The 27,827-nt window shown below is 43.7% G+C and overlaps 4 protein-coding genes across 5 annotated transcripts in view; 2 read left to right on the forward strand and 2 right to left on the reverse strand.

Annotated features, from left to right (window-relative positions):
* Positions 1 to 3,090, forward strand: part of LOC105455128 (cytochrome P450 6k1-like) — a 3,480-nt gene extending 390 nt beyond the window's left edge. Inside the window, exons 3-7 of the mRNA XM_011698202.1 lie at positions 976 to 1,495; positions 1,690 to 1,914; positions 2,103 to 2,380; positions 2,469 to 2,649; positions 2,727 to 3,090. Of these exons, the coding sequence (XP_011696504.1) occupies positions 976 to 1,495; positions 1,690 to 1,914; positions 2,103 to 2,380; positions 2,469 to 2,649; positions 2,727 to 2,890 (1,368 nt within the window). The 3' untranslated portion in view covers positions 2,891 to 3,090. The remainder of the gene's footprint in view (positions 1 to 975; positions 1,496 to 1,689; positions 1,915 to 2,102; positions 2,381 to 2,468; positions 2,650 to 2,726) is intronic.
* LOC105455127 lies at positions 2,900 to 7,548 on the reverse strand. Its single transcript, XM_011698201.1, has 10 exons — positions 7,431 to 7,548; positions 6,719 to 6,995; positions 6,443 to 6,643; positions 5,811 to 6,365; positions 5,545 to 5,723; positions 5,353 to 5,431; positions 4,934 to 5,254; positions 4,345 to 4,853; positions 4,041 to 4,270; positions 2,900 to 3,852 (listed from the first exon to the last, which is right to left on the reverse strand). The coding sequence occupies exons 2-10, from the start codon at positions 6,923 to 6,925 to the stop codon at positions 3,593 to 3,595; spliced, it is 2,541 nt and encodes an 846-aa protein (XP_011696503.1). The 5' UTR covers positions 6,926 to 6,995; positions 7,431 to 7,548; the 3' UTR covers positions 2,900 to 3,592.
* Positions 7,549 to 8,498: 950 nt separating this feature from the next.
* LOC105455130 (mannose-1-phosphate guanyltransferase alpha) lies at positions 8,499 to 11,721 on the reverse strand. The gene is made up of 5 exons (XM_011698211.1): positions 10,838 to 11,721; positions 9,857 to 10,445; positions 9,487 to 9,763; positions 9,140 to 9,404; positions 8,499 to 9,035 (listed from the first exon to the last, which is right to left on the reverse strand). Exons 1-5 carry the CDS (start codon positions 10,887 to 10,889, stop codon positions 8,935 to 8,937), a joined length of 1,284 nt encoding a protein of 427 aa, XP_011696513.1. The 5' UTR covers positions 10,890 to 11,721; the 3' UTR covers positions 8,499 to 8,934.
* Positions 11,722 to 12,775: 1,054 nt separating this feature from the next.
* On the forward strand, positions 12,776 to 26,855 carry LOC105455135 (mucin-5AC-like). 2 transcript variants are annotated; one of them, XM_011698218.1, is made up of 9 exons: positions 12,776 to 13,596; positions 16,101 to 16,133; positions 16,928 to 16,993; positions 18,461 to 18,720; positions 18,879 to 19,137; positions 19,540 to 19,912; positions 20,023 to 20,226; positions 20,826 to 20,932; positions 22,832 to 24,019. In XM_011698218.1, exons 1-9 carry the CDS (start codon positions 13,519 to 13,521, stop codon positions 23,921 to 23,923), a joined length of 2,472 nt encoding a protein of 823 aa, XP_011696520.1. In that variant the 5' UTR covers positions 12,776 to 13,518; the 3' UTR covers positions 23,924 to 24,019. The 2 variants fall into 2 exon arrangements, with proteins under 2 accessions (XP_011696520.1, XP_011696519.1); XM_011698217.1 differs by lacking the exon at positions 20,826 to 20,932 and having other exon boundaries at positions 22,832 to 26,855.
* The last annotated feature ends 972 nt before the right edge of the window (positions 26,856 to 27,827 follow it).

Raw genomic sequence — 27,827 nt, forward strand, 5'->3', positions numbered from 1 at the left:
TTATTATTTGGAAATAGGGGGGGANAGAGTAAACGTNTATTGCATGTGTGTGTGTGTGTTCGTTTTACAATTATATTTTTCTTTATTAAAATATTTTAAAAACTATATACTCTTCTTTTTTAGAAACTTCGTAAAAATTNTATATACATATATATATACATATAATATGTGATACGATTTGTGACGGATTTATACTTCTGCACGCACGTCCAGTTATGAAACTTAATAAAGATAAAAATTAATTTGTCCAGCCCTGTAAGATGAGTTTACGCAGCTTTTAACGTAAACAAAGTTAGTTTTATTGGCCATTAAAATTTTAACTTTAAATAGTTTAGAAAAACTTTAATAGTTAGCTTAACTTAGTTTAACTTTTAATAGCTTAGAAAAAAAAGATTAATTTATTCAATCTAGATTTTCAGTATTTCAAATATTCAATATTCGATATTCAATGAATATCAGAACGGACACTGCTAAAAAGAAACGAATTTATACATAGAATTTATATATGATATATATAGAACATTATCGAATCAAGTTTCTTATCGTGTTATTACTTTTATTACTTTTATTACTTTATTACTTTTCGAGATAATTCGATCGACCTGAGCCGATTATCTACAGATAAATCTTAATCATTCTTACGCCGTTGATTTAATAGTCCAGCATTAGTCGAGTTGTTTAAGTGTAGAGTTGTTTAAGTTTAGTTAAGGAGAGGTGTGACAGTTGTCTTAATTCTCGGAGCAGGTATTTATACATGTAGATACGTGTTATGTATCAGGAACTTTGACCTTCAGTATAAACGTATAAGTCGTTGACGATAAACGTATAAATCGATACCACAAGATTTCAACGAGGATGGACTGCCTGATTTATTGCGTGACCGCACTGATAATATCCCTCAGCCTCTTCTATGCATACGCCAGATACAGGCTGTCCTATTGGAGTAGACGCGGGGTGAAAAGCCCCCCAACGCATCTGCTCTTCGGCAATTTCAGGGAATGTATTACCCTGAAGAAGTCGCCGGGTGAGATGATGCGCGATATCTACAACAGCGCCGACCCGGACGATCCCTATATCGGTTTTTACATCTTCCATAAGCCCTTGCTGCTCCTGCGGAATCACGACCTGATCAAACAGGTGATGATCAAGGACTTCGACGTCTTCCCGAATCGGCGATTCGGCTCGGGCATCGAGAGGGACTCGGTGGGCCTGGACAGTATCCTGTCCATGAAACAGCCCAGATGGAGATACGTGAGAAAGAAGCTTACTCCGGTCCTGACCGGGCAGAAACTGAAGAATATGATACCGCTTATGGTGGAGTGCGGAAAGCCCATGTTGAACTTCATCGAGAAACTGCCGACGGACGAGGCCGGCTGGAGTGAGTACGAGTTGAAGGACATCAGTAGCCGTTACAGCACCGACGTTTTGGCTTCCCTGGCATTTGGCGTTGGCATAAATTCGTTCGACGAGAAAAAAACAGCCTTCTGGAAAAACGGTGCCATTTATTAGATAAATACCAGAGCGGACAAAAGAAACACAAAATTTAAAATAAAAACGTAGAAACTTAATTCAATTATTTTAATAACTTTATTTTAATTACTCACAAAGAAATTTTTCCGTTTTTTTGACCCACCCTGTATATAATTGCGCATGTAGGATTATAAATTACGTAAGTTTATGCATTTGCAGGTACAAAGATCTTCAGAGGTCTGATGCGTGGCATTGCGTTTATTATCCTTTTCTTCATTCCCGAATGGGACATCTTGATCGCGCCGTTCATTAAAAAGCCGGCGAATTATTTGCGCGAGATTTTCTGGGACGCCATGAACACCAGAGAAAAGCTGGCGTTTAAGAGAGGAGACATGATAGATTCCATGTTGGCGCTCAAGAATGGAGAACAAAGTCCCATTTACAGTAAAGATTCAATCTGTAAAATTTAAATAATTATCGCGTAACGTCTGTACATAAATACTTTGCTATTAATATCGTAAATATATTTTCTCAGTATATTTCTACTGCATCGAACTCAAGAAGTATTAAGAGAATTGTAGAGAGAATTGAGAAACTCGTTAATATTAATCGTATCATTATTAATGTCGTAGAGTTCGAGAGCGATGCTTTACTGGCGCATCCATCCAGCTTTTACATCGCCGGATTTGAAGCATCTGCGACCACGATCGCCTTTGTCTTGTACGATCTGGCGCGTCATCCGGAGCACCAAGAGACTCTATATAACGAGATACAAACGTATCTATCGGGAAAAGAATTGACCATGGATCTGATCAGTGAACTACCCTTCTTGGATTATGTGGTAGCTGAATCGCTGAGGCTGCATCCTCCTCTACCCGTCACTGATAGAATAGCCACTAAGAATTACGAGGTGATGAACTGGGCAGCTTTATATATGTTTCCTTGACTTCCTTACATAAAAAGATATGACTACGTCGTATATAAAATATTATTTTTAGTTGCCAGGTACTGGGTTAATAATCGAGAAGGATGTTCCGGTGTATGTCGCTATAAATGCATCGAATCAAGATCCCAAATACTTTTCCAAGCCACAAGACTTTATTCCATCGAGAGCAAAGACGGAGGATAAAAAGTTTTACGAATCATTGGCATTTGGTATCGGACCTCGAGCGTGTATAGGTATAAAATATTCATGTAACTCGAAAAATACGCCACTATTTTTTTTATATATTATTGCAATTTGTATTGAATTTTAGGACAGAGATTGGCCCTATTAATTGTAAAAGTGGTGCTAATTACGATCCTCTCAAATTACACCATGTCTTATGAAAATAAAAAACGTTCAAATGACAGTGACGCTATTCACGTATTCACGTATGCGGCTGACGGTCTGTATGTACAATTTAAGAAACGTAATTAAGCATTTATTGAAAACTAACATAGTGTATGTTACTTAAGTTTTATTTATCCGATTTAATTCTCAAATAATGTTTAAAAAATTAGGGTAGAAAAAATATTTAAAAAAAAGCACAAAGTATTACCGCAAGATTGTATATTTACAAATGTATAACAGAATATATCTCTTTAAATAGTAAAATACCTTAGATTCGTTGAAACTAATTTAGTATTACGCACATGTCTTTTATAAGCACGGATGAAAGATGTACGATTTCTATATTCAGGTAACTATGCATTATATAAAATATTCGTTGCACACGAATTTTAACAGTGTAGGTCATGTATTCATATTTGTCATATTATTTTTGCTCTTTCCTAAGGTGTACTTAATTATATACTCGATCTGCCGTGATTTCCCGTTTGCACAATTTTATTTATGCAAACAAAACCACGCGAAAAAATTAAATTAAATTAGATTATATTAGATTATATCGCGCAAGTAATGCGTGCTAATACACTCTCACAAGAGACATACAATGTATTCTTGTGTATGTGCATGTATTATGTACTATACTATGTAAAATATATACTATATTGCGAGGTCAACAGTCTTGTACTGTTAACATTTAAGAGGACAGATAGATTCTGAAAAATATTTTTGAACACTTCTTTGTCACGCGTGACAAGATTTGCAATTATGTGTTGCAACAAGTTAAAGTTTTGCTTAAAGTTTCGTTTCGTGTTTCACTCGTGTTCTGAGTAACTGACCCGATCGTAAGACACCATGAGAATTGTTCGAGTAACAATTGTTAGACGTAACGTTAGACGCGCCGCACTCTCCATTAGGATCATCGTTCTCCTCGTCATTTTCGTATACGTGACGCCTCTGCAAGATCTCGTCGTAATTATGACCGTGATTGGCCTTCGTTTGCATTTGCGCCTCCGAGTCCGTCTCGTCCTCGTTATCGGCGCTGTCTACGTCGCCTAAAAAAAAATTTCGGTTTTGGTAAAAATGTGGTCCTCTAAAAACTCTAAATTAATTAATTTGAGCTGTCTTATGAAGTTGTCTTATAAAAATATCTGCAATGTACAGATTTTTTTTTATACATCGTATGTAATAGATTATAGATAGTATAGATTATCAATCGCTATAGACAAGAAGTAATATTCACCGTCGGAGCTATTGGTGGACGGCAAATAAAAGCGCGAAGAGGACATTTTGTTATTTCCCACGCGACGCTCTCGTTCTCTCGCGGCGCTGTTAGGATTGTACTTGAACTCGCGGGGCAGCGTGTAACTCCTGGGTAACGAGACCTGGCTACCCTCCATGTCGCTGACCTCCGCCTCTCCGTCGCCCTCGCCTTTGGAACTCTCTTCGACGCCGTTCTGATTCGCGTGCAATCTGACGGAAATGGAATTTAAATCAATTCTCATCCAAATTCGATCGCTTTGGGCGTTTAATCGTGCCTCTGTTACCTGTGACCGAGATGTCCAGGCGGTGACCAGTGGGGATAATGATGCGGAAGGCATCGCGGCGCTAGTAATATCTCCGGCGTGTCCGCCCGTTCTCGTTGGGGCGCCGCTCTCCACAGATTCGAGGTATGCGAGTTGGGATAGTACGGGGAGGAGGGCGGCGGGGGTAGGAGGCAATGCATTTTCACGGGCGGCCAGGACGATAACGCGCTGCCGCCGTTATGCTCGGAGAAGGACGGCGGAGACGTGAACAACGGGGAGCTCGGGGAGGTGTGCAGTTTCGTGTTCGGCGGTGGTTGCTGATTGGACGCGGACGGGGAGGACGAGAAAGAGGACGTGGAGGCGGAAGGAGGTGGGAACAGCTTGCCCTCCTTGATCTCCTCCTGTATCGCTCGCAATTCGCGCAGCTGCTGTTGCTTCTTCTCCTTCAGTTTCTCGCGTATTAACGTGACGTTCAACGAGCCGCCGATCGCCATGTCAGTCTCGTCTTTGCGCTCGTTGGAGGCATCGTTCTGCATCGGGAGATTAAATTACATTGTAACAGCAATCGTGTCGCAATGGCTAGCAAAATGGATTTATCACAAATACCTACCTGTACTATATTAGACAGGGGCTTCTTCCAAAACGGAATCAATTGCCGCGATCCGTTGCCCATGTTGAGCCACTGCTTCGAGTCGCCTATCGCCGCCACGGAATTCAACACCGCGCCCGTCTGCGATTGCGGCGGCGGCGGCGGCACGAAGCTGGTCGGCTTCTTCTTCTTGCGATTCGGATTTACGACAGTCGGATTCGCGAAACGGCAATTGAACACGCCCGGTATGCCGCCGTTACTTAATTTAACTTTCCTCATGCCGATGCTAATGTTGACCTTCTTGCCCTCGTTGTAATCTATTTGCTTCTCTTCCGCATTGTCCTGAAAATTGAAAACAATTGTATAGCAATTGTTTTTGTTTGCATAATTTTTCATGTGTAGCAATGCCTCCGAGGAAAGAAATTTGTCTCGTATCGTACCTGATTGGACAGCGTAGTGAGATTCGAACCAGTCATTCTCCCACCAGCCTCGTACCTCAATCTTCTCACGTGGAAAAATCTGTAACAAAAGAGAAAAGTGCAATTCAACTAATAATAAATATTAATCATATATAATACTTGTACGTAAATATTAATCAGTGTTAGTAAAACTGAATAAGATATCGCGCTCACCTATAATAAAGACCCATGAAAAACATGCCACCGAAAAATAAGGCTAGCAGAATAAGCACTAGAGTAACTGGATGTAGATGATGCTGGTGATGAGACAAAAGATCGGCACGATTCACACCAGCTATCCACACGCCGATGAGTAAACTGTTCTCCAAGAACATTACAGTGTAAAATATCACCTGGAAAAGTAAAAACGCATAAAACGGCTTTAGCAATTAGCATAAAACAGATTGTGTAAAAATCCTTAGTGCCTGCTCGCTACTAACCATTTTTTGACGATGATTCGTCTCATGTAGATTAACGTATGCGAATATATATACAAAAGCGAGGAGGGAAGCGAGGAAGGTCTTCCTAAGAAGAGGGAGACGCTCGCCGCCGTGGAAGAGTCCGTCCGGCGTGAGCAATAACCACGTCAGCATGGACAGCCAGTGGAGGGCCATCACGATCAGCAGCCACTGTCCGCCGTACAGCGAGGCGTACGCGACCAGTGCCCCGACGCGGGCGCTCACTGTCCCCAGGCGCCAGAACAATTGCGCCAGCACCCCCAGCCATGTTAGCACTAAACGTTCTAGATTACGCAGACGCGCCGCGCCCTTGCTGAAACTGGCGACCGCCCAGCACACGCTCCACAGGGACAATCCCGCCGACACGAGCGTCAGCTCCTCCAATTTACCGCCGCCCTTGCCCTCGCTCTCCTTCAGTTTCCCGACTTCTGTCTCGTCGCCGTCGGTAGCGCCGAATAAGACGTACAGCTGCAGAAGTAGCATTGGAGCGGCCTCACAGAATGCGTGTATCAGCCGTAATACACAGAGCTCCCGTACCTGAGGAACGATGAGACTGAATGATGAAACGGAATGGGACGGCGGGAGGATATTTCTCTTTCCAAAATTATACGTACCTCGTGCTTCACGTAAGTTAAATTGACTGGGATAAATAACTTGAAGTATCTCCATAGTACACCGACTTGGGTGGAGTGGAGTAGCAGAACACAGCCTACGGTCCAGTTGCCAATTCTCTTCACTGGATTTAAGTGACAGTTGTTTGATGCGTTTGTTAATTTACCTCTAGCTCCCCAGAGATACCATCGCAAACTAACGATCTGCAAAAGAAAGTAATTATATAGTATATAATCGCGACGAATAACGATGTAGAATCTATTCCTTCAGATACAAACCTGAGAAATCAACAAGGAAGTCGCTATAAAAGTGACGCTTAGGGGAAACAGTATGGGTGGTGCTGTTGCTTGATGGGCAAGGGCGTATACCATCGCAAAATCGAAGACAACATCGCAGAAATAGGATGCTAATGAAATAATGTTAAATAGTACATCACACAGAGGCAAGAATTCGTGCTGATGTTGTGGTTGATGACACTGGGCCATAATGGGCTTTTATCGCCCATTTGGAAGGTTTAGCAATTTTTTATTTCACTTTTACCAATCTCTGCTCTTGCTGCAAATAAAATATAGTTTACTAAATTATCATGATAATAAATAAAAAAGAAAAAAGAAAAAATTATATATATATATTACTTTCTGTCAAATAAATAAATATATTTTGTTAATTAATTGTCTTTTATAACTGGAGCTAATATTTTCATAGATGAAAAAATATTAGCTTCAGTTATAAAAGACAAATTAAGAATTAAACAATTTTTAAATGTTTTTTTATTTCTGTCATCTTTAAGTATTATTTCTCATTTTTAATTTTATACATTAGATATAATATTCCTTTCTTATAATTACCCGCCTCATATAATTTAAATCTCATAAAACATCCTTCTTATACAATTAAAAATTAATGCATCTCTCAATAATTTTAAATATATAAAATGGAAAAGAGAGAGCGTGCATTTTTTTTACAAGTCGTAAGCACAATGGAAATTACCAATAGGAATTTGACGCTAGGACGGCTACAAACAAGCCACGACGTTCGATGTCACACAAACGGGCTCATCCGTCCGTTATGCGCCGGGGTCAAACTGAACGTGCGCCCTCGCGACGTCGCGGGATCCGCGCGTTCGCCCTGCGCCCGCATTCAAAACGCACCTCACGGGGCACCTCGCACTCGCGACGTCGGGACGCGCGACGGACGGATTTTTTTAAAGGCCAGCGCAACGAGGCGGACGCGCAACAATGTCGGCGCGTATAGCGCAGCGTGGGATCGCGCGCTCGCTCAGCGCATTCCGCGCGTGTCATTGACGAGAGCGGCGATCACAAAAATCACTCTCCCGATCCGGACGCTGCCGCCGCAGCCGCCGTCGCCGCCACCACCGCCGCTCGCGGGGAAGCTGGATCAGCGGCTTTGGTATGCGTGGAATTCGCCGCAGAGCACACGTTTAGAGAACGCGCGTTTCCACCTGGAGCGCCGCTCCCTCCTCCTCCGCCTCTTCCCTCTCCTCCTCCTCCTCCTCCTCCTCCTGCCGCTATTCGGCTGCCGATCCCGGTCGTCGTCCGCCGTTCCCTAAGACTCGTCGCCGTCGTCGTCGTAGCGTCTCGCGCACGTTCGCGCGCTGCATCTTTCGCGGGGATATACCACGGAGTATCCCGGCGCCAAGGCGAGAGGAGAACGCGCGTACGACGTCGTCCCACGCATACCGATCCGCCGATCTACCTGTTGATTCAGTGCAATTCAATGCGGCTGTCTCACGCGTACGCACCGCTCGCTCTTCTTCTCTCGGCTCCGTCCTGCTCCTTTCTCTTTCTCTTTCGCTCGCTCGCGTGCAGCCTGTCGTAAACACACCTGGCGCCGCCGGTGAGGAACGCGAGAGCGAGCCTCACCTTAGGCGGCCCGTACGCGGAGATTTTTTCCGGTTATTCTTCCTCCCGCGTACCGATCGCCTCGATACCGCGAGCGCTGATGCGCGAGCTCGGGATGCCTCGCTTCGTCGCACGATCCCGCGTCACGGCGCTCCTCACCGGTATGCACATGTGTAATTCTTAGTAAGAACAAAAATTCACAGATAAACATTTATTAATGTACTTGCGAAAATACGGAATAATTCTTTTCGATATACACATATATAAATACATATAATATGTAATTATATATATGTATATTTATATTTATATATATAACATGATATGTACAAGCCTATATATTATGTAAAAATTTTGTGCGTTGCCACTGCCCCTATGTACATAAGTTATAGTTGCCACACATGTATACAAAATCGTATATAAAAATCTTATATTAACATTCTATATTATAAAATTATTAAAGATTTGTAATCACAACTCAACAAGAAGCCTCCAAAAATTATGTATATACTCACAATAATTATGTATATTATGTATATAAATTATGTATACTTAGCGTTTTATCATTTGTGCGACTCTCTCATTAATATTTAAATTAAAGTGTTTTAAGTCTTGTAGCGGACATTAAACAGTTAAAGAATAATTTCGTTCTTGTAGTTTCTCGTAAGTTCCTTATGCGGTAGAACGATCGAGTTTAGTATAATTTTTTCCGCAGCCAGGCTCACGCTGGTACCTGAAATAAATTTAATAACATAATATAATAACACATAATACAAAAAAAAGACGCGCATAATTACATTTGCATAGAAATAATTTTTGTATAATTTATTTATTTACCGAGTATCGTGATGGAAGGATTCAGCTTGCCATTGATATTAAACAGCGGCAGATTATCCATTTTTGCGAATGGCTTGTTGGGATTGGGGTCGCACGGAGTCCCCTCGACGCGCGACCATTCGCCCACGATGGTGCTCGTCCCCACGATGCTGTGTAGAACAAGGGAATGGGCCTGTATGTGTGCCTTATCCAACACGATGGCCTCTCGGATTCTCACGCCAGGCCCGATCATCGTGTACGGGCCTATACTCACGTTCGGACCTAGCTGCGGGGAATAGAAATTTCACGTGTCAACGGACGGAGCGAGTGTTTGCGAACGATATGCGGGAAAATTCATCCCTCCGTACCACAGAAGTCGGATGTACAGAGGCCGACTCGTGAATGTACACGTCTCCTATAATGTGGCAGGAATTCTTGCTCGTGGAGGCAAGGCGCTCCGGCTGCTTCTGCTTGTAGAGGGCCAGGTAGTGTCGATTGGCGTATATCGCGGAGCCCGCGGTCTTCACCTGCGACCACCATCTGAGCACGGGCAAAGCGAACAGCCGGCCGGATCCCGCTAGGCGCGTCAGTATGTCCTGCTCGAACGAAATGTGCGCCGGATCTCTACCGTTGCAGCACAACTGCCTGCGGACCCAATGGCAAAATAAGTAAGAGAAAGAGAACCGCTCGTCCTCTTACGCTGTACTCAAAGCGTGTCCACACACGAGGAGAACTTACATTATATTATCTTGCTGCTGGTTCGCGTAGAAGACATCCGCCATGGTTTGAAAGACGTCTACCGACGCGAGATATATTCCGCAGTTGATGAGAGTCGACACGAACGTCGAAGGCTTCTCCACGTAATGCGCCACCTCGCCCTCCTTCCCCAGGACCATACATCCGTAGTTGAGCGATTGCTGCCGGGTCGCCTCCGTCGCCATGATCGTGAGCAGTGCCTTCTTACTTACGTGAAACTCCACCATCTCTTGCAGTGGGAAGTCGGCGCAGACGTCTCCGTTCATAACGAAGAAATACGTCGTCGTGCCGCCGTGTACCGCCGAACGAATCTGATCGCGGAAGTGGTACATGCCACCCGCTGTCCCGAGAGGCGTGAACTCCTGTAGGTACCGTATGTCTAGGTGATAGGTACGCGACATCTCCTGTACAAACTGAGCCAGATCTTTCTCGGGATACGCCCCAATTATCAGCACTTCGCAGAGATCCCGCACTTTTTTACAGGCTTCAATGTGATGCTGTATCATGGGTAATCCGGCCACTGGAAACAGCGGCTTTGGAATGTCCAGGGATAGAGGTCTGAATCTGGTCCCTGCAAAGAGACAAATGCAGCTTAATAACGAGGCACTAAGATAAAGTCTGCGTTCGAAGAATATCTATATTAAAATTTTGACAACGTATAATTATAAATATTATACATTTAATAAATACGTGCAGGGTAAATTAATAAAAGAGGTCTACTGATAATGTCGATACTGATAACAATCCACAAATGACATAATCCAACAGCAACGTAAAAACATCATGTTCGTACAAGTCAAATTATTACACTATCTTGAAATATACATAATAAAAATGCATAATTATATAAATATATTGTATATATAATTGTGTGTAATTTAAATATCAAACTTGAAAATTCTGCAATTGTCAGTTTCAATTACTGTTGATTAGTTCACTCAATTAAATGTGATCAACACATACCCTTTAAAGGCCCTCCGATTAAGATAACAGCCTTCAACCTGACAACTGACATTGCACAAGTTTAACAATTGCCCCTTCTGTCTTAAATATAAATTCCAAAATATTCCTCGCCAGAGGCAGCAGCCAGCAGCGATCATCCGAGTCCTCCGGGACAGCGAGGGGAACTAACGCTAATCGCACCGCGCAGACATGTTGCGTACACGTGTAGACGTGTCATCGGCGTAGCGCGTTTCGATAAATCGACTTGAGCGACAGTATCTTGAGGAACATCTTTAGATAAGCGGCAATTTCCCTCAGGGAAGTCGCCTTCCGCGACTGTCAAACGTCGACGTCGAATTCAGCCTGTCAACAACAAGGCTAGGACAACCGGCAGATGCTACCGCATACTAGAGACAACTAGAGGGGAATTTGCCGAGATTAATCGAGACGCGGCACGATTCAACGGCGACGTCGGAAGGTCACGCTGGCCACGTTAAAACGTGCCGGCGGCCGCTTCGAATCTTGGCTCTCTCACACCGTCCGTAACCTATCCTGCCCTCGTCCTAATCTCGATATTATAATTCGATATTATTATCTTGGATAATCTGTGGATATTATCTCTCGGTTCCTCGCGAGCAGTTCGCAAACAGCCGACCGACTCTCGTTTCCTTCGAGATAAACAGCGATCAGCTGACACGGCGATGGTCTCGCGTGAAGTATGCTCCGTACATGAATTTGGCTCCGGTTTCCGCATCTTTTCTCGATCGATCAGGTTCCTCTTTCCACCGCCCGAAAATCAATGTGAGAGACAACTCGATTGGTCGCAGCGAGGGACCACATTTTATTACGCGAAGATTCAACCCGCTCTCGTGACTAAAAATTATTAATCTCTTGCCGCAAAAAGGATTTTCAAAATTGTGAATATCTAAATATTCGCGGATATCGCGGTCACCCGTGGAACGAATAAACAGCAAGAGGGGAAGCAAGAGAAGAGATATTAGCGCAAAAATTCGACGGAAATGTTTTGGCTATTTATACAATTATTAATATTGAAAATATATTTAAAATAATTATTTATTTTCAATTACTTTCAAAATTCTTCAATACAAGACATGAACAATCTTAAACAGAAAAACTTTGTTTAACTTATTTATGTCGGTTAACGTAATGTAAAATAATTAAAATTATTTGGATAACTTTTTTAATTAGCCCCGATCTTATAGGTGTAGTAAGCCTAAAAGCCGTAAGAAATTGTCCAATCACGGCAGATCGTTCTCCACATATTTGACCATGATTGGACAATTTTTCACGGCACGAGGCAAACTATTGCAAGTCCGTGGCTTACATTTCAAAGATCTTGATACAAAATACGAACAATTGCAAATTGTTCAGAAAATCATTCAACTGTCGGCTGTAAATTCATACGAATCGCCATATTGTTGATTGGCGACGCGTGCACGCGCGTGTCGTCCAATAGCAGCGCGAGTAGGCGTAGCGTTGCCAGCCGTGCTGTCTAGGGGAAATCAATCTAGAGAATTGTCTTCGTTGCGTTGGTCGCCGTTGAAGGGGCAGCGGGGGAGAGAAATGGGGATCGCAGAGAGCGAAGGGAAGGTTTATTTCTCGCGGCCAAGCTTTCCTCGTATTTTCCGTCCTTTCCTTTTTTCGTCTCAACGTCTAAATATACACGCCCGTTTCGTTTCGTAGTGCAGGAGGCGCGACATGGCGCAGTTGCGGAGAGCGGATTTGGATAAAGAAAAAAAAAAGGAAGCGGGCGTGCGATCGCAGGATCTCCGTCGCGCGGAGCCGAGGCGGATCTCGTACGCTTGGCGCGAAAACTCGTCGGCGCTTCGGTTCGGCGAAGGGCGCCGGACGTAGCCGGGGACGGAGAAGGGGGACAGGGCGAGGAGGGCGCGTGCGATCCGACTTCGGTAGTTCGGTTCTCGCCGCACGGACGCATTCGAGCGAGGGCCAGCGCAGCGCGCCGATGGTAGCGTGAACCGCTCGCGTCGCCGCCGCCGCCGCCGACGTCGAGCGAGGGATTCGGACTCTTTTTTTGGTGCGCGCGACTCTCCGACCCGCACGCGTATACCGCGAACGGGGTAGTGCGAAGGGGACACACACCGTGGCGAGATCGTGCGTACGTAAAGTAATATAAGTGCGTGCGTGCGTTGCGCTGCGCCGCGCGAGCTCTGTGTAAATTCGCACTCGGGCGAAAGAAAGAGGGAGCGCGACGTGGTGGAGGTTGACGCGGAAAGGGGAGAGAAGAGCGAGGGCAAGAAGCGGAGGAAGAGAAAGACACACACACACACAACGGCTTGTGCGTTCCGCGACGAAGCGCAACATCGCGATCACAGAGAGGAAACGACCGAAGTTCGGTGCGGACGAGCGGACGGACGGACACACGGACCGAGACGAGACGAGACGGGACGGGACGCGTGACGTGACGTTACGTTACGTTGAGAACGTGTCGCTCGTTCGCGCCTCGTCGTCGTCGTCGTCGTCGCTCGTCGACTCTCGAAACAGTGCTGTCGCCGCTTCGGAGAGGAGCGTCGCTACATAGTTCACACCTCGCCGCGTCCCTGGCCCGCTCCCGCCTCCCGACGCGACGGGGAGACACACACAACACGGATCCGGGGTTGCCGCTGCCAGGGTTGTCGCCGAAGATCGGAGCACCGGGACGTGCTGACCACCTGCCGGGAAGCATGGAAATATCCAAGAGCCTCGAGGAGGAGATCAGATCTGTGCAACAGAAACTGCAGGGAGCGATACTCAATCATAAGGTGAGAGAAAAAAAGCGAGAGTGCGAAAAAGAGAGAGAAACATGAGAGGGAGTGTGAGAGAGAAAGAAAGAGAGAGAGAGAGAGTGATTGCGATGCTGCGTGTGCGATAGCGATCGAGGGCAATCGAGGGACGGAGTACGGACTGTGTAGGGCTCAAGAGGGGGGGGGGGCAAGAAAGCACGGCGAAGGTGGCCTCCTCCTCCTCCTCGCGACACGCATATCCTTGGGAGATCGACGGGGAAGCTTTTATTTTTCTCCTCTCGCACGCGCGAGGGGTTACACGAGGACGCACGAGGAGGAGCGGGCCGAGTCGCGAAGGTCCCTCCAATGCTCGATACGATAGATCGATCGATCGCACGGGACAAGTCGAACGGTAGATCCGCGTCAAGAGCGTCTTTATGCGGCTAACTTTTGAGCGCGCGTGCGCACACGCGCGCGCACGTGAAGGATTTTTGGAAATCGCAAGTTTTGCCCCGAGAAGGGCGGAGGAGAAAAGTGTGTACGAAAGTCGAAAGTTCCATTTATGGCCGAGCGTATCCGCTCCTCCTCTCCCGCTCGGCATCTCCGTCAGACGCCCTCTCTCTCTCTCCCTCTTTCTCCTCCGTATGCACATTGCGCGCCTCGAGAATGGTCGAGAAATTCGGCGCGCGGGATCGAGTTACTAATATTTTTTTTGCGATGCGATCTAATCAGCGTTTCGCGAAACGTAACTCGAGAACTCGCTATCGAGAACTTGTTGATCGGTTTTCCGCAGCGCGAAACGCGAGAGCGGGATGGATTTCTTCGCGCCGAGCATCTCCGCGCGCGTACCACCATCTTTATATAAATATACCGATACCTTTGTAGATATTCCTTCGCAGTCTCTTTGTACCGCCGCGCCGCGAGCGCGCTCGGCTCGGCCGGGGATCGCCCGCCCGGCGGGCGAAGGTGACTTTCGCTCTCTCTTTCTCGATCGCTCGCGACCGCGTTGGCGCAACACTTGAGCGCGAGGCGCCGAGAGCGAGAGGATCTTCCAATTTAATTCATCATATCTCGTCGAGCGCTCCAAAAGTTCGCGCCGTCCGTTCGATTCGCAGGAGGCTAACACTCCGCACGGCGGACAATCGATACCCCCTGAATTATCCGGCCGCGCTCCTCGTCGTTTTTCCGCGAGGCTGAGAAGGATCTCCCTCTCGGCGCGGCGATGCGCGACGCAGCCGCACGTTCGACAAACTTTCGCGTCGGTCTTCCTTAGCTTAACCCGGGAAACAGTCACCTGAGCGTGATTTTTGCACCTCAGTAGCGAGAAAATGAAGCTGGATAATTTCCTTTACTCGAGAATCTGTATCTATTTTTTTTTATTTCTCCTTATTTTTTAAAAGATAATGTGTAAATCTGTATGTCTATATATTTACAAATTGTAGGACAATCAATAATGTACAATACGTAATTAATAGTGATGATTTTTAATTATGAGACGTAAAAATCATCCCAGGTGATTCGCAATTTACGCAAGAAACTAAGGTGGCTGTTCCTGTATAGTTCAAGTATATCATCGGTTCTTTAAGATCTTTCTCTCTCTCTCTCTCATAGATCTTGTAGATTTTGTAGATCCCAAAGAGAAAACGAAATAGTATAGCACTCGTCGATAAGAGGCAATAATTGCTCTACGCCAAACGCGATTTATATAATCGAAATACTATTATGTAAACTATATAAGTGCATACATAGTTGGTGGGGACGACAGGTGCAAGTCAATACTTGCGACGCGAAGCTTCACGGAGTCGTCGAGTCCACGCTTGATTTACTTTTACCGCGAGAACGTTGACAAGGTCGTTCTCTCGTCGACTTTTGCGCGCGTCGCAGCGAGTCCCGGCCGAGAGTTTGCCTCGCGGAACCGACGAATTGCTCGCGTCGATAATTGTGCCGTGATAGAACGAAAGAACTTGGTCTTTTTGCGCGCCAGAAGAAAAATGATAAAAGTCACACTTACTTACTAAGAGAAACTCTTTTTACTCTCGATGAAATTACCGTTACAACTACAATCTACATAATTGCAAATATTAATTCTGAACATTCGCATTGTAAGAATTTTGCTTTCTAGAAATGCGAGGAACATCAGTTGTAAATATATAATTGGAAATACAATAATTGAGAACATATAACATACATTTTTTACATAATATATAATATGTAAATGTATGTCAAGTGTTTAAATCGCGATAATCGCTTCCTGAAGAACAGCGAAGAAAATTAAATCGCTACGAATTAACGGGATGTTAAATGCGAGATTTTAATTTGCATCTTTATTAATTAAATGGGCAGTGAGAGAAAGAAAGAGAGAAAGGGAGAGAGCGTAATGGCGCATCGTGCTCCAGTTGGCCGTACACATTGGCATACTACTGCTAAATTATTTATCTCCTGCTCGGTCCCCTGCATTATTACGCCCGTAGTCATTATATAATAGTACACTAAATGATTTTTTTCTTATCAATGACTGATTCATCTTTCTCGTTAAATTGCAGATATACGTGGACAGGCTGAAGGATGACCCAAATGTGAGTATCGTTACATTCATTATCCAATATGCGATATCGTTGCACGGCGATACATTGTCATCCAATTACGTTAATTATATTAATGTATTATACAATACATTATCATTTTATACTTTAGAACATAAAACTCTTTATCTGTCGCTAATACATTAAATGTTTTATCAATACATTAACGTCCGACTTTGTGAAACGTTATAAATATGTAACGCCGTGCTGATTAATTTCTATGCTGCGAGTTTACGGCTCGATTTATACGATTTATTTCGATCTACGGCTGAATTCGAGATTCAGAGAACAGTCGATACGGTGAGAGAGAGAGAGAGACTTTGCATGAGTCTGTGTGCGATGCTTCTGGAATCTCCGTAAGTTACTCCGCGCACAACAAACTTCGGCCAGACATTTCGTCTCGCGGCAGTTAGAGATGTTATTTATCTATATTACAGAAAACTTTTCCGTTATACGTGTTCAAAATCGAATTATTAATTCGGTTATAATACGAGCGCAATTATCCCAAAGAGAAAATAACTCTTAACAACGTGTAACTTCATTATCGAGTATTGATTTCTTATTAGCGATTTTAAATCAACTTTTCGTGATTGAATCATCTCGTCGTTTGCCGACAATGGTACCGAATGCGCAGAAACGTATCAATATCACACAATTATTCCGAGCAATATTCCACAAAGACTTCGATGCACGCAAGTCGCCCCAATTCCGATGGTCGCGTGGTTTCCAGTTTGGATGTGTCGACCGTACAATCCGATATACAATCACGAATTGCGTTCTTGTTACAGAACCCAGACATTCTCGTGCAGATAAAAAAAATCCAGGTGCACATCGTCTCGTTGGGAAAATGCCAGGTAAGCGCGGACAATTGATTTTTCTTTCGTGCCGCATGCATGTAGTGATTCGCGATGCCGCGTACATATATATACGTCGACTTTTCTCAAGTTCCCATTACGAGAGTTCCCCTGCAATTTCACAATCAATCTCTTGGCCGGTCGATCGTGCGATTTTGAACATGAAAATACGTCCAGAGTTAAACGCGTTCGCAATGATTAAGAATGATTGCGCCTTGAAGACCGATAATTCCTTTTCTTTGTATATATACATATATATATATATATATGTTAGATATAAAACTCCCCCAAAAAAGTTGCAGTTCTGTATAAGTTATTATCGATCAAGGCTATTATTGATCCGAGGTGTTGGCTGCTGCATATAGCAAAAACTTTGGCATGCTCAACTTTTGCAAAGTACGAAAAGTCTTATCGTGCCACAATATCATTCGCGTGGTACTGACTGTAAAAACTGACTAGATATATCGATCATGTGTTACAACTTGGCTGTTACGGCCCTAGTTAAGAGAATCCTAAATGGAGAAGGAAGAGCGTGAAATAAAATTTGTTAGCTCTATTATTTCAAGATTAAGCGCAAGCGGGTAAGGTTTATCGCTCTTCTTGTACGCGTAGCCGTGCCTTGCCTCTCTCATCCCTTTCCAATGCGACGCTCTCTCTCTTTTCTTCGACGGTGTTGATAACAAGCAAGATAAATAGTCGGGATATATAATGGACGGGGGATAGACGCGCGTGGGGGATGATACGCGGCAGAGGCTGTGCGAGAGTGGGAAAGCGCGATGCGACCATGAGGGGAGGGGGGGGGGGGTCGCGGGGGGTGAGCGGACGAGGGAGGAAGGGAGGCGACAATTCAGAAAGAAGAAGCGAGAGCGACTTGGAGCGAAGGAGAGAAGAAGCCGGGAGAGAGCAGAGAGACGGAGCGGTTCAAAATCAATAAAATGTCCTGCGAAAACGTTTTGGGCTCTTTACAAAATCTCCGCGTCTTCTTTCATTCGTTTACAGCCTCTTGCCCGACTTCTCCGCCCCGCTCTCGCCCAGCTTCGCGAGCGTTTTTCCTGTTTATATATTCTCCAGGCAATTTTTTTTCCCAATGATTATCCGTTTCTCGTTTACTTCAAAAGTGGCGGAAACTTTCCTGAGCTTTGCGAAAGTTAGCTTGTGAATATATATAAGCATATATACAGAGAAACGAATTTTCTTCATAATTTTAATCCCACAATTATGCATTAACATTCTGTTTCGTCGCAACATTAATATCTATTTGTTACAAAAATTTAATCTATTAATTAAATCTATTTGTTATAAAAATTACATAACAATTGTGAATGTTTGCATGTGTGCCTATTAACTAAAAAAAGTGTAATGGTGTTTGCCGTTCATACAAGCTATTTCTAAGGATCTCTTTTAGAAATCACCGATATTAAGTAACGCTACGATGCGCTATATATATCTCTGGTTGTTAATACACAGAAACAGGTCGTGCAGCAGCTGCGCAAAGAGGTGAACGCGTTCATGGCGGACAACGCGAACGGATCGAAAGTTTCTATCAACCTACAATCACTCCTCGGACGGCTCGGACTGAACAACAACAATCACATTACGAACAATAATGAGACGAAGCATGAGGCCGCCAATGGTTTCGAGACGAAGCCTTCGAAGGAGGACTACGAAGAAGTTGTCAGAAATGGCGATGTTCACCATTCGCGCCCGCAAGATAACGATTGCGCCAAGTAAGCTTGTCCCTGAAAAAAAAATTAATTAATTAAGAAGTCCCATTTAATTACAATATATTGACATTCATGCAAAGTTACCTTATACGAAACAGTCCACTATTTGAAACACATGCAACAAAGAATTTGGAATTTTTTTCAATTGGAAGTCTCTACAGGCTACGTCCCAGCTCGGTGGAAACTGTCTCCGGCGAGGACGACGTCGTTGAGGTGTCGTTGGACGAAAATTCCGACGATAAGCAGGAGGAGGAGCAGAAGGAGCGCAGCGTCGAATCGTCCGAGAAGTACAACTACCTGAATTGCCTCGGGCTCATTACCAAGTCCAAATGTATGGAGCTGCAGAACAGGAGGGTGGAAAGAAAGCGACGCAGCACGGCGAATCCGCAGTTCGTGTACTCCATGTTCGAGCAACCATCTGTAAGTAACCATCTGTTAGTGCTTTTTTTATTTTTATATCTTCTTACATGAAACCTGGATTGCTGAAGTGGATTATCTTATATATTCCTTCAACTCTCTGCTTACAAAACTAAGGCATACATATGTAAGAGTTCGAACCCGGAATCCGCTGACTATTAGTTAACCGTTTTATACGAAGCCATATACCATCTCTATTCTTTTGTTTGTACATATAGAGTCTTGCCTTGAACACTAAAGCTAGCAGCATGGCCTTTGCGAACATAATACGCAAAGATAAATTGAGCTATCTACATGAATTTTAAAAGTGAATTGAAGACGCTTTGAATGGGTACCTTCTCTACAATTTGACATCGTATCGTTGAGTCTTGTTAAACGGCCGGCACTTTGACGCATGTATTTTAGAAACGGAAGAGGCATTCGTATTTGCAATCTGGGAATGCACCTCACACCCGGCAGACGACTGCGCGTCTGAACGGCCCGTCGCCACCACCTAACAGAACTCAGCCAATCAAATCTACCTCGCCGCCGGTAACGAAGTCGTTGATTCCAATCCAAAAGTCCACCACCAGGCCAAATATCCTTAGAAACGCGGACAGCAAGGTCTTCGTGAATAAAAGCAAAGTAGAAGACAACCAAATGCGATTGCCCGTAACTAGTGCCAAATCTGTTCAGTCGATAGGCAACAAGGCTGTTCACATACCCGGATTACCGTCTAGCTTGACCATCGAAAGGATTGGAAGTGACTCTATCGTGTGCATCTCTTGTGAAAATCCAGGTAAAAATATGACATAAATCTTTAAAATATTGTCAGTTTTATTAAAAAGCTCTACGAATATATAACATGCATACATGTTTAATGCATACGCATGAATTGTCATTTTATAGGTTCGTTGACAGTGTGCAGAAATTGCTCAAGTAGCTATCACGTCTCGTGTCACACTCGACCGGCGCCTCCATCCAGAACCTGTCCAAAATGCGCTTCGGCAATGGATGACGAAGAGGACATCGAAAAGGATGAAGAAGCGGAGATCAAGGGGCAAGCGGAAGACGAGAGCAAATTGCTACGTTACAAAAAGGACGAAAAATTCGGTAAATCGTCCTCGGTTTCTTGAAAGAAGAAATCCTCCTTCAATAGCGCTAAGCGTGTGATTGACAAAAAAGTTCTTGTTCCTACAACTCTAGTTGTGAAACGTTCGCGGTAGACTTATAACATTTTGGTGCGGCAGCAAGTCGGCCGGGAATTATTGATTTTCTGATTACAATGGCAATTAATTGCCGGCAGAAAACCGGCAATTCTTTTTGCTGCCTTCTCATTTAGCGAATTGTAGAGTAACGGCGAGAGGTGCATTTACGATGAACGTTGGTCGAGATAAAATCAATGAAGGACCGGTAAATCGGCGCAAGCACATTATTTTAAATAGGCACAGGAATTTGTATAACATGAGTCCATAACTTCTAGATTTAACATACAACGAGGTATCGCAGCGTTGCCGCAGACTTAATTGAGCGTAAGCACGCACGCACTGAATAAACGAGAGAGGCAACCTGCCGGAAGAAGTGTCCGCGTGTGAGAGTCCGGCTTCTCGATTACGGCCGAAGAATTTGCAATTAAGAAGAACTTTTTGGTCGATCGTCCACGATAGGGCACAAAAAAACAACTTGTGTATTGAACGCAAAATATCTTGCAGAGGAAAAAGAGAGAGAAAGATATGAGCTGCGCGAGCGAAACTCGGATCTGAGATTGCAGGTTTACGAGTTGGAAAAACGCTCACAACTACTCGGCCAGTCACTCCAGGTTCGTCCTGTGGCCTGCATAGAGAACAAATTATATAAAGTTCACTTTTATTTGGAATGCTTTTGAGTTGATCGAATATTTGTAAATTGCGAACGATTTCCGTCCTTTTGTTTTTTCATCCAAAAGAACCTGCAAGATCTCTGCGTTTTTAGTTATATTTTTTTTTTCCGTTTACGTGACATTTTCTTATGGAGACAAGTCGATTCTATTATCCATAATATTCCTGTAAAATGAAAGATGATCTCTTATATTTTTATGTGTAATATACATGCACAATAATGTTTCATAATACGTTTCTTAAACGCAATCATTTGATTCAACTTAAGAATCGACTTAAGTCTTAGATATTTTTATCTATTGATCATTCTTTCAACGTTTATGAATACAGCTTTATTTGTTCAATCATTTTATTTCTTTGCGCTTTAATGATCTCTAGATGTGGTTTGCTCACTGCCTTGAATAAGAATATTTTAGAGCGCCTGATTGTTCAAATATAATTTCCTCTTTGTCATTAATATTATTGACAATAGACGGGAATCTTATGTAATATCTAGATTTGTTTGCCGATCATGCTGAAATATCATATTCAAATTTTATTCGACTGTCATATGTATATATGTTATTGTATATAAAATATTGGATTCCGAAAATTTTATTAAAATGCTCTTAGAGTACTAGATGAATTTCTTTAAAGAGTCTCTGGAAATTTTCTATTCTATAGCCAATCACACGTTTGAAAAATTTATTATACAACAAAAGAAATAGTACTCTAAGAGCGATATTTTATATGTATCCAACGGCATGCGTGATATTTTTGTAATATCTTTTACTTAGTGATAATGTAGCCGTTTTATCGATATTCACCATATATTTCAATATTTATCTTGCCGAAAAAATTTTGAAAAGAAGAGAAAAGACGAGTCAATTGTATATACATGAATTAATCTTTTTGTGATTGCAATGTGCTATCGTTATATGACATAAAGAAAAATATTATTTTTTGTGTAGAATTTAAAAGTGCATCTCATGCATTTAAATTTTAATACATATGTAAATTAGTAGTCTTTACAAATCGACGACGATTCTAAGTCTAGGTTATGTGGTTTTTTTTTCAAACTAGATCGCAAGCAAATTAGAAATACACTATTAGTATACTGTTTCTATGTTAAAATCATGTAACACGCGTAATCTTAGTAATTTACTAGCTCGCATGCGATATAGATGGAAAAAACACACCATGTATGGTAAACCTTTTTTAATGCATGGCATAAATAATTTCTATTATTCAGCTCTTTTTTTCAGAGCGAATTTTTTCGGCAAGCAATTATAGTAGCTTTTCGTATATAATAAAAGTTGCTATAATAGTAGCCGTTCTGGATGGAAGCATATGCAAGTGCCCATATTAAATTTTTATGATCCATTTTGTAGATAGTTTAAAAAAAATCTTCTATTTATTTAAAAGTTAAAACGATTTTCAAGATAAATTTCAAATTTGAAGTGAATATCAAAAATGTAAAATATATACAAAAGTGTTCCACTGAGATAAGAGTTTTATCGTACGTGATACACATTTTATATTTAGATTTTTTTGAAAATGTTTTATTTTTCAAAATATTTTTGCACTGCGTTATTATTTTTAAAATTCAAAATTTTATAAAACTAAAAGATTGTTTAGTGATTGCGAAATCATATTTACATGTTGTACATGAAAACTACATGCCAGACAACTTTCTTTTCATCACAATTCGCCATTTATAACATGTATATTCAAAGATGAAATCCGAGAAGACATTTGCATATATTTCCTAATTTAGTAACAAAAGTTCACGCAACATCCAAAATGCTTTTCTCTGTAAAAAAAATTAAAAATGTTTTGTTTGTATGTCTTCTTTGCAATAGTTACAACAACGAATGCGTCAGGATTTATTGGGAAAACAAGAGAAGACTCAGAGGTCTATAAAGCGTCTGGTGGACTTTATAAAGTTGATACAGCTCAGAAAAAATGCATCCTCCCCAACGTCCTCGGCGTCAATCAGCTGCCTGCCTCAACCTTCCTCATCCCGATCGCCGCGAACAATATCTCCGCCACAAACGTCAACCAGTCAGAAGACGGCAAGTTCACCACGGCCCTCGATACCGAATACCGACAAGACACCATACATCACCGTCGCGTCATCAATCACCTCGCACGATCGAGCATCGCCTGTGTCCAAGAAGACCAGTCCCACGCCTACCAGTTGCCCGGTACCACCGTCCAGCCAGAAAAGCATCAATCATACCTCATCGTCCAGAAAATCACCGAGTCGACTGGAAGGTCCAATCAGTCTCCTGGCGGTGAAACCAAAGACCAAAACAGTTCCGCAGTTTTCAACTACCAATTGCCGACCAGTTGCAGCATTACCAGTCAGAACGCTCTCCAACCCATCATCACCCATTCCCTGTTCAACGATCATAACAACCGTAAGAAACAAACCAATTGTGCAGTCCCATTCCATCCAATCACCGTATCAAAATTGTCAAATTCTCTTCACTCCATCTCGAGCGACCATCAGCTGGACCGAGCGACCCTCAACGGCAGGAAGCCCTGGGCCAAATTCACACACGGCAAACTCTGTGTCAATCAGTCAGCAAGATCAGCCACAGAAATCTTATTGTCTTCTTGCGACGACGCCGAGAATAGCGGCAACGAGCAGCAACTGCCAAGATCAGCCGGATCAGCGGAAAAGGCAGCAGCAACGGCAACGAGTCGCAGTCGTGGCAAGCACCGATCAAGAAACTTCATCCACTCATTGTTCCCAGGCCATAACAAGTCCCATATCATCGCCAGTCGTGCACGTGAGTCACGAGGCCCAAACAACCGGGACTGCCCGCTCCTGCGACAGCAGCTCTGCCGCGAGGAACACGAGCTGGAGCTGCACAAGCAGTCAGACGGCAAGCCAGCAGCAGTCCAGCTCCAGCGGCGCGCCCTCACGCGGTTCTTCGAGCACGTGAAATTGGAAGAAGCGCATATATCAGCGCCACTTGGAACAAAGCTAGCACACAAAGATGAGGTCGATGATGACGACAATTACGAGATTGCCGGGGAGGACAGCCCGCGTGACGAACAGTACGATGACGGTGGTGCCGTTGCTGAAGCTCCATTGTTAACATCGTGCGAAGATCTAGACGAGGACCAGGACTTTGCAGAATGGTTAGCCGACGACTCGGAAAACGCCTGTGATGACGACGACAATGTCGCGAGCAAGGATCCTGTCCGTCGTCTTTCGATAACTCTACGGCATTCGGAGGAGCGCGAGGACGATCGACTGACGACAACAACAGCAGCGGCGGCACTGCGCATTGCACAAAGCAATCTTTCGGAGCTTCGTAACGAGGTCTCAGTTCCTGACGATAAGGCTGACACCGAGAGACAAGACTTACCCAGTGGTGGGCGGTTGAGAAGCAGAAGCAATAGTAATAGCAGCACCATCAGTAACAGCAACAGCAGCAGCAGCAGCAGTAGCAGCAGCAGCAGTGGCCACAGTGACACCCCAGAGCAAGCGATGAACGTGAATGATCTCTCGGACAATTTTAATATTCTGGCTAAGATGGGCTTCGTTTCTCCGGGGGAAAGGAACGAGGAGCTGGAGCAAGCCGACGATGAATCGGCGACAGCAAGTGAGGCTGACGCCGCCACTGGTTAGACCTAGTTAGATTAATTGTATTGACGTGTTAAGGCTCCCGGTTCTATGTTGAATTACGAGCACGATTCGGCAGAAACCACATGCGAATTTTTTTTCTTGTACTCTATGAAATAAATTAATTTTTTCATTGCCACGTTTAGTAGAAATGGCAAAATGCCTTAAAAACTCCTTTTTATTGTTGTATATTAAGTATACACGTACAGATGAGTCTGCATGTGTATCCTACATCTTTAAAGAAAATGAAATTTTTTCATCAAGATTTAGTAATCCACAGATGAAAAAAATATTTTTTTTTATAAAATAAATTGATAATTATGTTTATATATTACTAATTTATATACCATTGAACATTGACGGTACAAGAAGGAAAAATAAATAATTTAATTCAAATTGCAAGGAAAAAACACGAGCCTTAACATTGTCAATCGTGCTCACCGTTAATCCTAATTGCGCTCGAAAACCCGTGGTCTCTCGACGACGCGTTTTCTCGGTGAAAAAAAAAACGGTACGCATTCAACTGTCAAATCACAGCAATTATATAAGTATACGATCGCGTTGTAATTAGAGATATTTTAACAATAATAGTTCAGCGACATCCTGGAAGTTTTTACGCAGAATGTCAGCAATGACGCGCCGCATCTCTCAGTTATTTGCGGCCTACGACGTAGATGTTCGCATGAAGACGTTGTTACAATCATATTAATCATTTTACTTCACGAATTGTTTGGAACTCGCACGATTATTTACGTGCAATCGAAGTGTTAGAATAGATCGTCTGAAAAATCGGACGCGCTTCCTTTCTTAAAGCTGATTTTTATCGTTTCTCGTGTAGATTGTTTCTTTTTTTAAACTTCCGAAGAGGAAAACGCATTATTGCGAGGTATTCCTTTTGTAACGGAATTTATATATCCATGTATGTATACAGAAGGGTGCGTCCGAAGTCGCGGGAACAACCGGAAAAGGAAATCACTAGTTTTATTCGCGTCAATGTTTGTACACATTGTGTGGCGTTAGAATTCGATTCGGTTTCTCTCGCTTCGACAGTCTCGTCTTATCCGAGCTGTTGGTCCTTACGATGACAAGACGAATAGCAATAGAGATACGATTCTTTATAGTCACGAATGGAAATTGAGTGATCCATGATGAATCTAGGCCGGATCGAGTGAATTTTCCAAGTCGATTCTCCCGGAAACGGGTTTTGTTTCTGCATCCCTGACTCGCTTCTGAGAGATCCTTCATTCGGTTGTGCGTCACGATCTTTGAAAGAGCCTCGTATATCCTCGACGACTATAAGAGATAAACCGAGCACATATCCGCGAGACATCGTGCGATTAAAGAGAGAGAGAGAGAGAAAGAGGTAGATAGAGAGGGAAGGACACGGGAGGAAGCCTAACTATTACGTAAATCAAGTCACATTACCATACTGCCTTAATAGTAATGTAAAAAGTGGTACTTTATAAAAACCGGCAATCTGTGCTGTACCCCGGTGAAAAAAAATGCGGATCGCGGACGCGATTACAATTGACAGCCGGCGATCGGAGAACGAGAGCAATCACAGTGGAGTAATACGATTAATCAAATTCTCGTTACCATAATCGAAAGCGTTTAGATATTAAGGGTCATCGTTTGTAAGTTCCGTAAAGCGGCGAGCGATAAAACCGATCGTCCTATTTCTCACGAAAGTTATATCCTTGCCGAAGGTAGTTTATGAAGAGAAGGAGAAAGAGTTGTGTGTTTGTGTATGTGCGTGTGTGTGTGTGTATGCGTGGTGTGTGTACGTATGCGTGTATTCATAAGCAGTTACGATGTTTCGTCGAGCTTCGACGGTATTTGACGTTTCGTTGATTTTAATTTGTTTATAATTGTTTTTCGTCCAGATGGAGAACTGTGATCTCTTGCGGCATCTCGCTTGCAAAGAGGGACCGAGATGGGTGATTATTCGAAAGTTACAATTACTTTTTGCGAGAAACGTCGACGGTTATTAGTATTATTTAGTTTCTTTCGTCCCCGAGATTTAGTTACGCGAGCCAATTTATTCGTCTTATTTATTTCGAGTTAACGTATTAGTATTCGCCGGCACACGTTAACGCGCCGGCTCTTGCCCGTCATTTACACCTATAATATATAAAAGAAGACGCGAAAAAGAAAGAGGAGAAAAAGAAAATTGTTATACACAGCGTATAGGCAACGAGATAATGAGAGATTCGTATTTTTTATGAAATAAAGACAACTTAAGCGGAGCACGATGGGAAGATGTTTCAGTCTGCGGAGACCCTCGACCTACGGGACCTACCCCACAACCGAGAAGTTCCTCCAAACGCTTCGTGCATAAATCACGCGTCGCGCGTTCGTCTCGTTCGCTTTTCGCGGATTTTCGAAGCGCGCCCGGCGTACACGCGCGGCGGCGTTTCCGTCGAAACGCGAATGGGTTTCCGCTGGAAAAAAAAAATATAAATGACTAAACTGCGGCGACGCGAGGGGGCGGGAGCGGTGGAGTTACCGACTTGGACAAACAATCGGCTAATGACATGTAAATATGGCGGAGCTAATCAAGCGGCTGTGCCAACAGGCCACGGGAAGAGACGCCGCGACCCGCTTCGCTCGCTCGCTCGCTCGCTCGTAACGTACACAGGGTTGAAAGGGAGGAGGGTGTCCGATATACCCCGATGTATTTGCGAGCCCGACCTGCGCACATGCGTCGCGCGCTGTAGCAACGCGCGCGTACATATTTAATGGTTGCACGTTAATTGCGCTCTGTTTGCCCATTCCCCATTCTACGCTCCATCTACACGTCCACCCACATTCTCTTCACCCTTTCCGTGCCGCAATTCTCCTTTGTTAGCGTGCGCCCCGCGCCGCTGCCGCCGCCGCTACCGCCGCCGCGCGTTCGATTTTAATCAATTCACCTCGGGCACCTACTACAGCTGGTTCACGCTCGAGATCCCACGGAAACCTACTTTCGCGTGGCGCATCATCGGGTGAGCAGCCATTTCCGAGACAGCCGCGTTTACGTTACGCGTTACGGTAACGCGGATTTTCCACGTTTTACCGGTTCGGCTCAAACTTCGCGTAATCGCGAGAGGGGGGAGGGACGTGACAGATTATTTTCGGCGGGAGAAAGAAACTGAGAAACTGTCATGAAAAAATACGCACAGAAAGAACAATTTTACCGAAGTATGTATATGTAAAAATTAGATCAGATTTCATCAGAT

Source organism: Wasmannia auropunctata, unplaced genomic scaffold (genome assembly GCF_000956235.1).
Source record: "Wasmannia auropunctata unplaced genomic scaffold, wasmannia.A_1.0 LD335921.1, whole genome shotgun sequence".
NCBI lineage: Eukaryota > Metazoa > Arthropoda > Insecta > Hymenoptera > Formicidae > Wasmannia > Wasmannia auropunctata.